This window comes from Camelina sativa, chromosome 3 (assembly GCF_030686135.1).
Source record: "Camelina sativa cultivar CO46 ecotype springtype chromosome 3, ASM3068613v1".
Taxonomy (NCBI): domain Eukaryota; kingdom Viridiplantae; phylum Streptophyta; class Magnoliopsida; order Brassicales; family Brassicaceae; genus Camelina; species Camelina sativa.
Genome location: NC_141882.1, coordinates 2,408,150 through 2,418,665, shown reverse-complemented (window position 1 = coordinate 2,418,665; position 10,516 = coordinate 2,408,150). Strand labels below are relative to the sequence as shown.

General features: G+C 37.5%; 4 protein-coding genes and 1 non-coding gene across 6 annotated transcripts; 2 read left to right on the top strand and 3 right to left on the bottom strand.

Moving 5' to 3' along the window:
* Window positions 1-140: 140 nt before the first annotated feature.
* Window positions 141-214, bottom strand: TRNAI-AAU (transfer RNA isoleucine (anticodon AAU)). The gene has a single exon. It is a non-coding gene; the product is annotated as a tRNA-Ile (tRNA).
* A 1,483-nt stretch (window positions 215-1,697) lies between these two features.
* LOC104764351 (uncharacterized) lies at window positions 1,698-2,214 on the top strand. The gene has a single exon (XM_010487872.3). The coding sequence runs from the start codon at window positions 1,786-1,788 to the stop codon at window positions 2,059-2,061; it is 276 nt and encodes a 91-aa protein (XP_010486174.2). The 5' UTR covers window positions 1,698-1,785; the 3' UTR covers window positions 2,062-2,214.
* A 20-nt stretch (window positions 2,215-2,234) lies between these two features.
* Window positions 2,235-6,593, bottom strand: LOC104764343 (putative sugar phosphate/phosphate translocator At1g06470). Of its 2 annotated transcripts, XM_010487860.3 has the most exons (12): window positions 6,360-6,549; window positions 5,290-5,854; window positions 5,034-5,203; window positions 4,650-4,735; window positions 4,495-4,544; window positions 4,272-4,339; window positions 4,005-4,105; window positions 3,859-3,871; window positions 3,569-3,753; window positions 3,343-3,429; window positions 2,771-2,865; window positions 2,235-2,679 (listed from the first exon to the last, which is right to left on the bottom strand). In XM_010487860.3, exons 2-12 carry the CDS (start codon window positions 5,562-5,564, stop codon window positions 2,562-2,564), a joined length of 1,248 nt encoding a protein of 415 aa, XP_010486162.1. In that variant the 5' UTR covers window positions 5,565-5,854; window positions 6,360-6,549; the 3' UTR covers window positions 2,235-2,561. The 2 variants fall into 2 exon arrangements, 1 of the variants encoding a protein (XP_010486162.1); XR_015594965.1 differs by lacking the exon at window positions 3,859-3,871 and having other exon boundaries at window positions 6,360-6,593.
* LOC104764330 (uncharacterized) lies at window positions 6,583-9,045 on the top strand. Its single transcript, XM_010487849.3, has 7 exons — window positions 6,583-7,005; window positions 7,270-7,395; window positions 7,513-7,629; window positions 7,717-7,900; window positions 8,157-8,271; window positions 8,349-8,513; window positions 8,746-9,045. Exons 1-7 carry the CDS (start codon window positions 6,892-6,894, stop codon window positions 8,780-8,782), a joined length of 858 nt encoding a protein of 285 aa, XP_010486151.1. The 5' UTR covers window positions 6,583-6,891; the 3' UTR covers window positions 8,783-9,045.
* LOC104764312 (putative CCR4-associated factor 1 homolog 1) lies at window positions 8,746-10,193 on the bottom strand. The gene has a single exon (XM_010487821.3). The coding sequence runs from the start codon at window positions 10,191-10,193 to the stop codon at window positions 9,087-9,089; it is 1,107 nt and encodes a 368-aa protein (XP_010486123.1). The 3' UTR covers window positions 8,746-9,086.
* Window positions 10,194-10,516: the final 323 nt, after the last annotated feature.

Below are 10,516 nucleotides of genomic sequence, written 5' to 3'. Positions count from 1 at the left end.
GCTTGTGCTAGTTTTGTAATTTTGGGATGTTCTACCAATTGGACCCACTCTTAGTTGGGCCGACTAATGGGTTTTACAAAAAAGGAAAAAAAAAGTATTTGTTTAAGATAAGCAGAGGAGAAAAAATTATAAAGAATAATTGGCCCATACAGGTGTCGAACCTGCGACCTTCGCGTTATTAGCACGACGCTCTAACCAACTGAGCTAATGGGCCTTCGTGTTTTCAAACTATTAGCAAACATTTTGAAACTTACGAGATATTTAAAGTTCTCCCCTTCCTGTATGTAATGTAAAAAGTATAGACCCTTTTGTTAATAGGTTTTAAAATAGGTTTTGTGAAGGTGAAACTCGCTAATTCTAAACTCCCGTATACTTTGACAAAAAAAGAATATATACATATATGACAACTTCAATCATAAAGATATAGTATGACATCTGTTTCACTTCATAGCATATAATAATATATCATTCCTTATCATTTATCAACATGTTCATGAACAGTTCCACACTGGCATACAGTTGAAGGTTGTTTTTGTACATTTACATTTCTACAGTTTCCATCTTAAGATAAATACTATACTGCAATTAATCAGGATTTTTGAACATAGTTTTCAGAAGAAAAAATGATTGGTAACACCAAACTCTTCTTAAGTCATAATAATCCCTAGCTAGCACTATAAAACAAAAAACAGAAGTCTTAATCCTCGGCTTAACCAAATCCAAATATCTGGACAAATCTACTTTTTAACGGTCAAATTGGTTTTTCCAGCTACCTTGACTACTTCAACCTATTGTTGTGCACGACGCGAAATTGATTGATTTTTTTTTTTTTTAAGTAACAATATACGATCCCCGTAGCTAAATAAATATTAAGTATTGATTAATATTACATTTGCATCTTAAAATAAAATCCAGTCAAAAGGCATGAGTTTGCGATATAAGAACTCATGATCGTAACATGTGTTGAGGAAATAAAAGTTACAAAAACTATATAAGTTGATTTCTTTAATCTATAAAAAATTTCCTCTATAACCAAACTTTTTACAAGAGAATTCAAAACGTCACAAGCTGCGTCAACGTAAAGAAACGCTTTCGTTCGGTCTTGTGTTTTTCTAGGAACAACAATCGTTTATGAAGTCCAAAATTGATTCTAAAGTCAAATTAATCTAGACTTCACTTAAAATAAAAACAGTCGTTTGAGATACAAATTAGTTCACACTTCGCAGTTTTCATGTGAACTGTTCGGTCTTGTTAAAACTTGACAACTAGCTAGGTTCCATTTCATTATCGCGGAACAAAACTTGACAAGCTGTTTTGCATACAAATTTATTATACGACACTATGCATCATTGCATGAATAAATATATGTTCGTTTTATATTTAAAATAAGATATTCTTCATAGAAAAGTGTGACATTTGTAAGCAATGCGATGGAAACGACCGTTAGCATTATTGTCTTGGTGGATCCCTCTGTATAAAAAGCAAAACTGCTGAACCGTTCTTTCTTATCAAAGAAAAATATACTATATTATGAGATACCCAAAATACCCCTGCTTCACTTCCACGGTTCCACTACCTTTCCGCCAGCTATTTTTTTTTTTCCCTTTTTCTGAAGAAAAAAAAGGGTAAGGGTATCTTATTCTTTCCTTAGTCGCATTTGACAGTAATGCCCTCTTCTTCTCATACCTATTAAAGCTACCACCGTCTCTTCTCCACAGTATAAAATGCACCGCGTGACTTGACTCTGTAGTTAGTTGTAGAGAGAAAGACAGAGAGAGATTTACAATGGGAGTGATGAAGAAATGGTCGTCGCTGAAGAAGAAGAAGCAGCAACAAGAGGAGGAGCAAGTCACGTCTAAAGAAACTCAGACATGGCGGCGATTAAGGAATCTGTTTTCTACGTCTTCAACGCCGTCGTCGGGGAAGTGGAAGCGAGTAGAGATTATATTGCTGACAGAGATAGTGGACGGAGTAGTTTACAAGGTCATGTATGTTGTCGAAGCTCTCGTTCTCGTTTCGACGCTCTGCTTCTTCTACCTTTGTTGTGGATGCCACATCTGAATTTTGCTTCTCTCATTAAATTATTCTTTGGAATTCATATTTGTTCTGTCTGAGGTGTAGTGTTAGTCTCAGTTTTATACAAATAAGCTTATATGTAATCTGATCGTTCCATTACTTAGTTCCAGAGAATCATTCCGAGACCAGATTTTTTCAGTTTGGATTGCGCATTTATAGACTGATAATAAGAGTCTCTCATTCAGTTTCATGAAAACATCATTACAGAGAATTAATAAAATGGGTACAAAAGATTGGTAAACTTAAACCAAATATGCTCGATTACACTTCTTTCTATACGGACCAAATACAAAAGAAAGAGAACAAAATTCATTCCAACTCTTGATATAAGCTATGTTCTTTTGTTTTCCTCAAGGCAGGACAGGGAAACATCACATTTCCAATTCAATTGCCTTTAAAGTAAGTATTTGCTCAGGGAAGGTCCACACGCACTTCCACTTTAACGATGTCAGGGTTTACCAATGAAATGTGTGTAACAAAAATTGTTAGGGACTATTATCTTGATCATCCATCTCATCAAGTATCACATATTTTCCAGTTTGACTTGGAGCTTGCAACTGCTTTTCACCCTCTGTTTTGTGACCCTTTTGTAGTTTATCGTATCTGGGAAGACATCAAAAGCATTAGGACTTATTCGAAGTCCCAATACTCCATGCGACAAAGATTAAGGAGAAGGAGAAGAAAAGTTACTTACTTGTACCAGTTAAACAAACTGACACCAACCATGATGATCACCAGACCAACACCTTTTAGCCATGTAAAATCGTCATGGAAGTAAAACACCGCAACCTGTATAAGAACAACAATGAATTTTTTACATCCCCAATTTTTGATCCAGCATTCATCAAATATTTAACAACAACACTGATATAAAATTCCTCTTGATGCGGGGGGACATGTAGTCAAAGGTGTATTATAGGGAACGAGAAGCCAATTTTAAAGACATTAGTTCTATTTCATCGACTCATAATCCATCCTTATGAAGTGGACTCTAGGCAGGTCTGTCTATTTGTATGCCATATGACCAATGTAGTCTCACCAACTTAAGATATGAGTCCCCTTATCTAGATATCACCGCAACGTTTCAAGCAAATGTAGTTAGGACAACTTTCTTGCAAATAGAAGGAAATCAGAACTTACAATCTAAGCCTAACTAGTTATACTATCCGTTTCTAATTGGCAAACTAAGAAGAAGGCTGGAGTTTATTATAATATCTGAACTTACTAATAAACGTAATCCAAAAAGGTTAAGAATGTAGGACATACCACTATGGTGACAGCCTCTTTAACAACGCCCGCAATTGTGACGGTTACAGCACTAGTCACGGAAACAAGAACATACTCTGTCAAAACCTGAAACAAAATATTAAATAGTGAGCATGGAAGAAGGATCAGATACAAAATTCAAGCTTCAAAAGATGACTCAAACTCTACTTATCAAGACAAGTTCACTCTTACAATAAGAATTGTAAATTGTTTAGTAAATGCTCACCATACAAAAGGCCAGTGCTCCGCCAAAAAGCATTAAAAAACAAGTTCGAGCAAAATGTTCTCCACTATCAAAGTATTTGTTGTCTCTAAATTCACTCCAAGGATCCAGAAGGAGAGAGAGAAGACCAGTCACTATAGCCATCACTGGTGCCATGTAGCTCATCAATATGAATGGATTTTTTAGGCCTAGATAAACAAAGCAAAAACGTTTATATTTATTCATAGGTCCTGTGACTTTTAAGATATTAAGAACAAAAATTTTAGATTAAAAACACCAAGAGCATAACCCACCAAAGCTTTCTTTCTAGACATCATGTTGCCATCAGGATGAACCAAAACATTGGAAGACAAAAACCACAGAAAGTAAAGGCAATGGGTTAATCTATAAGTCCAATGTACGGTTTAAAAGGAATTAAAAAATGAGTAAAATAATATACCTGCAAAAGAACTTGCGTCATACACCAGCGGAAACCAGACATGACAGCAGCAAGCATGACAAAAACGAAACCCCAAAACTCAAATTCTGTCTCCTTTGCAACTGGATGCAAATTAATATACTTGATGGTGAGAATTTAATTTAATGTCTTTGGCTAGAAAGAAAGAAAAAACATCTAGATAGATGTTGAGTAAACATGTAGAAGAACTGGTAAAGGTTGAACAAAGGAATACATACAAAGTATTATAAATGACGGATTAAAACATACCTGTTAACAATATTCCTGCTGAGATCACTGAAATAATGCCAAAAAGTTTCAGGCTTGGAGACTCCAGCCTTACAAGAGAAATATAGTGTCAGAATAACACATCAAATAAAAATGATAGAAATACTCCATAATGAAAGTACAGCATCAAATTAGTGTGGTAATTGAAAATGGTTTTAACGTACAAATCAAGATATATTAACAAAAATCGTTATGCATATAGCACCTGAAGGCAAAAGCAAACAGAAGAAGATATATCGGGGCTGCAGATTTGCACTGCAAAAAGAAGAACGTGAATATCATTAGACAAGTCTCATCTTGTCTCACCCGCAAATTCCTAAGAAGTTGCATAGACCTACCACAGAAAATAAGATAACTAACCATAGTTGCAAACGTAACCGATATGAAGACAAGTGACTCATTACTTAGGTTTATATCCATAGCAGTTCCAAATGCAGTTGGTACAACTGTGAAAGGACAGTCCATGTTGGTCATCAGTTCATAGAAATTTAATATATTCAAACTTTCGAAATACTGAAACAAAAAAACAAAAAACTAAATCCTCAGAACTTTCCAATCTCTCATATTCATTAAATACTCTAGATGATAATGGCATTGCATACTTTGCAGAAAGTTCGCAGTAGTCAGTACTATAGTATGTAGTGAGAATACCATGGAAATACATAGCTAAGGGAATGCTCCTTAGCACAAAATGGGTTTAAAAATAAATAAAAAAGAGTTGACGACATGGTTTTGTTAGTTTACCTCTAACGAAATAGTCTCTCCATGATATGGTAACATCAGGATGAAATCTCCCCGACCAATACCATGTTATCATCTTTGATAAAACAGCTTGAATGGAAAAGTGAATGGTATTCATTAACAGGGGAGCTGGAAACTTCCCTAAATCATCTCCTAAGAGAGTTTTGTTGTACCTAGGAAATAAGCAAGCAAATTATATGCAAGCCGTAAGGGACTAGAAAAAGAAAAAGAAAAGGGATAGTCGTAAAGACATACTTACAGAGTCAAAAATGTGCTGAAGGTGTACCATACAAGTATAAAGAAGAGTGTTTTAAGCACATCAGCAGGAGAGATACCACCCTCTTTTGACACTTTTGGCAATGGTTCGAGGTTATCACTGGGACTGTAACCAACATCAAAACTTCTGGAGGCTTTTATCTCCTTCCCAGAGACATTTTCAATATCAAAGGGCTCTAAAACCTGTTCTCTGTCTACATCTCCCTGACTGGATATAGGTTCCATTGTACCACCACGGAGCTGCACTCTTTGGTCCATCAATAATCTGAACTCACCACCAGCTAACCTTATTGGCAACCATTCACAGATCACTCTTAACAGAGCATGCTGATCTAGTACTCAAATAGGGACCTGTGATGGACACCCTGCCTCGCAATTCGGAGAGATTTAATCTCCTTTGATCCTATACTCATATGTTCAAAATGGTACAATGTTCAACTTCTTTCTCCCATAGCCCAGCTGGCTAACTGAATACAAGGAAGGTAGGAACTCCAGATGTTAGGGAATATGCAATGCAATTCTCTGATACCACTTGACACCTTCTTCACCTAGAATCACAAAACACAAGCTCAATCCAGTCAAATATTTTTTTGGTGAGAAACTACTTTGATAAGTAAGTGGAAAGCAAAGCCAGCAGTCACATCAGAGCCACATTTCAATCAAAGGCAAGCTTCTAATACGATGATGCAAAGAGATTCAAACACAGCATCTTCAAACCGAATGAAAATAAACCACATTTTCTAATCTGATAAAGAACCAAAAGAAATAACAGACAGAGAAATTAGAAAACCAAGGCATCAGCAAATCTGAGAATCTGAGTTTCAAGAAATCGGGTGAAATGCGAAACGAGATTGAGCAATCTTCAATGATTCCGAGCTCAAACTAAATAAAGGCATTAACGAAAAGAGAACTACTCAGATGAACCTGGATCCGGGAGTGAGCTAAAAAAATAATAATAATCACAGATTCAAAGCTCGCGAACAGCGGACTATGAAATAATCATAAAAGGAGAAATCAAAATATATCGCAAGATTGGGAAGAGAAAGAGCATACAGAAAGAGAGAGAGAGAGAGAAGAATCGTGGCTTGTTGGATCTGATCGGAGCAGCTGAAACTTTCTGAATAGATTGATTTAGGGAGTCGCAACCGCTGGGTTTGTTGGAGTTTGGTGAATTTTCACGAAAGCATTACCGCTCCGACTCGGAGTGTCTCTGTACAATGCAACTTGCGTTTACCTTTTTTACAAAATTATTATTTTCAGAAAAAGGAATAATAAGTTATTTTTCTCGAAATATTATATTATTATTATTATTATTAATTATTATTTTATTGACGAGAAAAAAAGCGGGTCGTTGTCATTCTTGTCCAAGTCTCCGGAAAAATAAATCTTTCTAATCTAATTAATGTTTTCTTTGAGAAGATATTTTTCGAATCACGCGCGCTTAAGTTAAAGCCACTCATTTTGTTTTTTTTTTAGCCAATCCCTCACCTAATCTAGTCTCTCACTGCAATCACTCGTTCGTCCTTTCTCTCTATCTCTCTCTCTCTCTCTCTCTCTTTCTCCACCGATCGAAGATATCAAAGATATGGAGCTTGAATCCACCACCACCGCTCAACGCAGGCTCGCTGCCCTCGCCGCTCACTTCCCGCCAGCAGCCACTTACGATCCCGCCTCCTCCACCGCTTCTCTCGTTCCCTTGGTATTTCCCTTTTCTCCCTCTCTCTCGTTAACCTAATCTGAAAGCCTAATCGGATTAGTTTTACTGGTAATATGGTTTTTTCTGATCTCGAAATCTCTCGAGTAAAATTATTGGAACACTTAGTCTGATTCCTTTGACCTAAAACCTTTTGATTAGATAAGATGATCATATACGCTCTGTAGTTGGTTCCGCCTCAATTTAGTTTGGTTCGATGTTTCCTTTATTTTTCGTCTCATGCTTCTATGTCACTTTTGTGATCCTCAGAACTGCAGCAGCAGTTTGAACTCTGTCGTCAGAAGCTGTGACAACAAAATCTCTTTTGCCCGGCAAGCATCTTCTGAACAGGGTTTCTTTATGAGGCAGGCTTCTTCGACTGATGACGACCATGAGGTACCAAGTTCCTTCTTTTCTGGTGATTTATATAAATTAGTTAAGGAGTCATTATCTGCAATCGAAATGAATCATGCTCAAATAGTTAACCTCTTTTGTCACTTGTGATGGTTTCAGAACTTAGCCATCACTTTGAAGAACTCTGTCATTACAAGGTGTGACAATAGGCTGTATTTTGCTCGGCAAGGATCTTCTGCACAGGGTTTTTTTATGAGGCAGGCTTCCACTGGTGAGGTACCATCACTTCCTTTCTACATTATTATTTCTAAGCTCTGCATATACTTGTATAATACAGAATTGTTTCAAAATGTTTTTTTGCAGAGGACCATACTACAAGATGCTGCACCTACCACCAAAACAACTGGCTTCGATCCCTCTTCACCTGAGTACGCCGCACCACGGTTTTCTAAGCCTGCAAAAGAGGAGTTCGTTGTCTCTGATGTATCACCACCAAATCAGCAAAAAGAAAAAACTAAGCCCGATCTTCCTAAGTTAGCCAATTTAGGTAAATATACAAATTCATAATACCAGATACATATCACTCCAGTTAACACTACTTTTCTGATCCTAAATCCTGTTAATATTCTTAGAAAACGCTTTTGCAACCACACAATTATTACAATTTATAACTCATAACTAGCAAAGGTGTTTTCTCACCAGCCTTGATCTACTGCTAAAAGTACAAGAACAAGCAACCATACTTCAAACATATCTATATACCCTTGACCATGAGAACTTATAAAGACCTTTATGTTTTGCAGGTAATGTTTGGTCTCCGAGATCGAATGTTGCTGAATCTGAACATAGCTATGTTGTGGCAATAGAGCTACCAGGGGCCAGTATTAATGATATAAGAGTGGAGGTCGACAACATAAAGTAACTAATACGCATCTTCACACATGTTTTCACTTTGTTCCCATTACTCTCACTAGGTACTTACCGTTCTGCTGCAGCTTGACTGTGACAGGTAGACGCACATCTATCTGTCAAAGAGTTGATGCAGGAACTAAAGCTTCAATCCTTGGATATCATAAGCAAGAAATACTACAGGGATCATTCAAAGTTTCCTGGCCTCTTCCCAGCAATGTGAACAAGGATAACGTTTCCGCTGAATTTATGTAAGTAGAAGAAGCTATACTTCTCTAACAAGGCAACCTTATGATCTTACAATTCTTCTCCTCAAAAACTTTTTAATCCTAGAGTTTATATGCGTATGTCTGTAAGTTTAAGTTGGTTTCGGATTCCAATTTTAATTCTTAGTACCAGTCACTAGGTATGAATTAGTTAGCTACGATTTAGCAAGTTTTATTATGAGCACTAACACCCAATTTATTACTGCAATTGGAGCAGGGATGGGATTCTGAGAATAGTTATTCCAAAGCATTGAGGGTTCACCGTTCTGGAACCATATCTATACATACGGTAAACGATGTGTGTGTGTGGTATATATATAATATATATAGATGTGCAGTTTGTGTGAAAGAAAATTCAAGATGGAAGAAAGATATGTAAAATAGTTTGGTCTTTTATATATCACGAATTGCAGACAGGCATTACTCAGCTGATAGAGTAAGCCATGTAAACAATCGATAAATATATAAAATAAATCCTTCATTACTACTACGAAAAGCCAGAAAAGAAAAAGAAAAATGTCAAATGCATCTAATCATCCTAAAGCAGGAAAACTCAATCTACTCAACTACGTAGCAAGCATTCTTATTGTAATAATTCGGAAGCGGTCCAAGGTACTCAACTGCAGGTGCTGTCTGAGACGGGTATGTAACTGTGCTTGAAAGTGGATGATAGTTAAGCGGCACATACACACCAATCTGGTTGAGTAACCATGTTTGACCACATTCATCGATGAAGCAATGCGAAGGTACATCGTAGTTTGAGACATAACCATCATGGAACATAGGATATGAAGCTAGATTCTGGTGACACATAAAAGGAATAAGGGACGCCGGCGCAGGGGCAGGAGGGGCAGGGGCAGGGGCAGGGGAGGTTTGGAGCATTCTCTTTCCAGTACCGTAGATCAATCCTCTAGCATACATGGACTCTTCATAGACTTGTTTGAGCTTGGTGAAGACAAGTGCAGTCATTAAGCTGTCGGAACCAGCGTGATGTGCTCTTCCCACACGAGTGATGTCGAGTAGCTGAGCCAATTTACTTAGCCCCAGGTGGTCACCGAGCCCTTCGCAGTATCCAGCCATGACCTTAGTGTCATAAACCTGACCAAAGACCTTCACAATCTCCGATGCAAACTCTCCGCGAGTGTCAGGTAGTTTGCCGTTGTTGAGGATACAGAGGAAGTAGGCGAAATCGTAAGCTCCTTGAAACGTGATGAACTCAACGTGTTCCTGGGATTGAAACATGGCGATAAGCTTGGGGAAGAATCCGTAGCCGTACATATCAATACCGTGGTCTCGAATCTTTTGCAAATCAAGACCGTGTCTCCTCAAGAACTCGATCGAAACCTCGTTGCGTGTGTCGGATGGATCGCCGAAATTGGAGAAGTTAAACTCCCAAGTGCCACCGATCTCTCCCTTGGCGTTGAAAAGAGTGAAACCACACTGGATCAGCTTCGTGTTCTCGACGTTACCTTTCAAGGCTACGTACCATTCTTCGTTGGATGAATCGATGAAAGTCCGGAAAACAATGCCAGGGTACTCTGTGTCGAATGCGATGAGTGGGAACGTCTCGAGACAGGTCTTCATACGATCCATCTCCTTATCGACGTTGGTCCTCCATACCTTCGTCGCCATCGGCGGTGGTGGTGGTTGATGAATCTTGTCCATGATGAGTGCAGATAAAAATTAGGGTTTTTTTTTAGGAGGGAGAGGCATGAGAAGACGAGAAGTCGGTTTGTTTGATTGTGTGATTTGTGGGCAGAGCTTTTAGGGTTCTTTAATATATAAATTGTAAAAAAAGAAGTAATTATCCTTTTTTCTTTAGTTATTATTTAATTATTCAGAGTAACTTGAGTTTCCTTTTTTCTCGGATTTTCTTTTTATTCAATTACTTAAAGATGTGTAACATAACTTGCTCTCCAATTAATCGGTATTCGTATCCCACTGTTTAGTATTCACTCGGATTTTTTCTCTTACTTTTCGTTAAATTA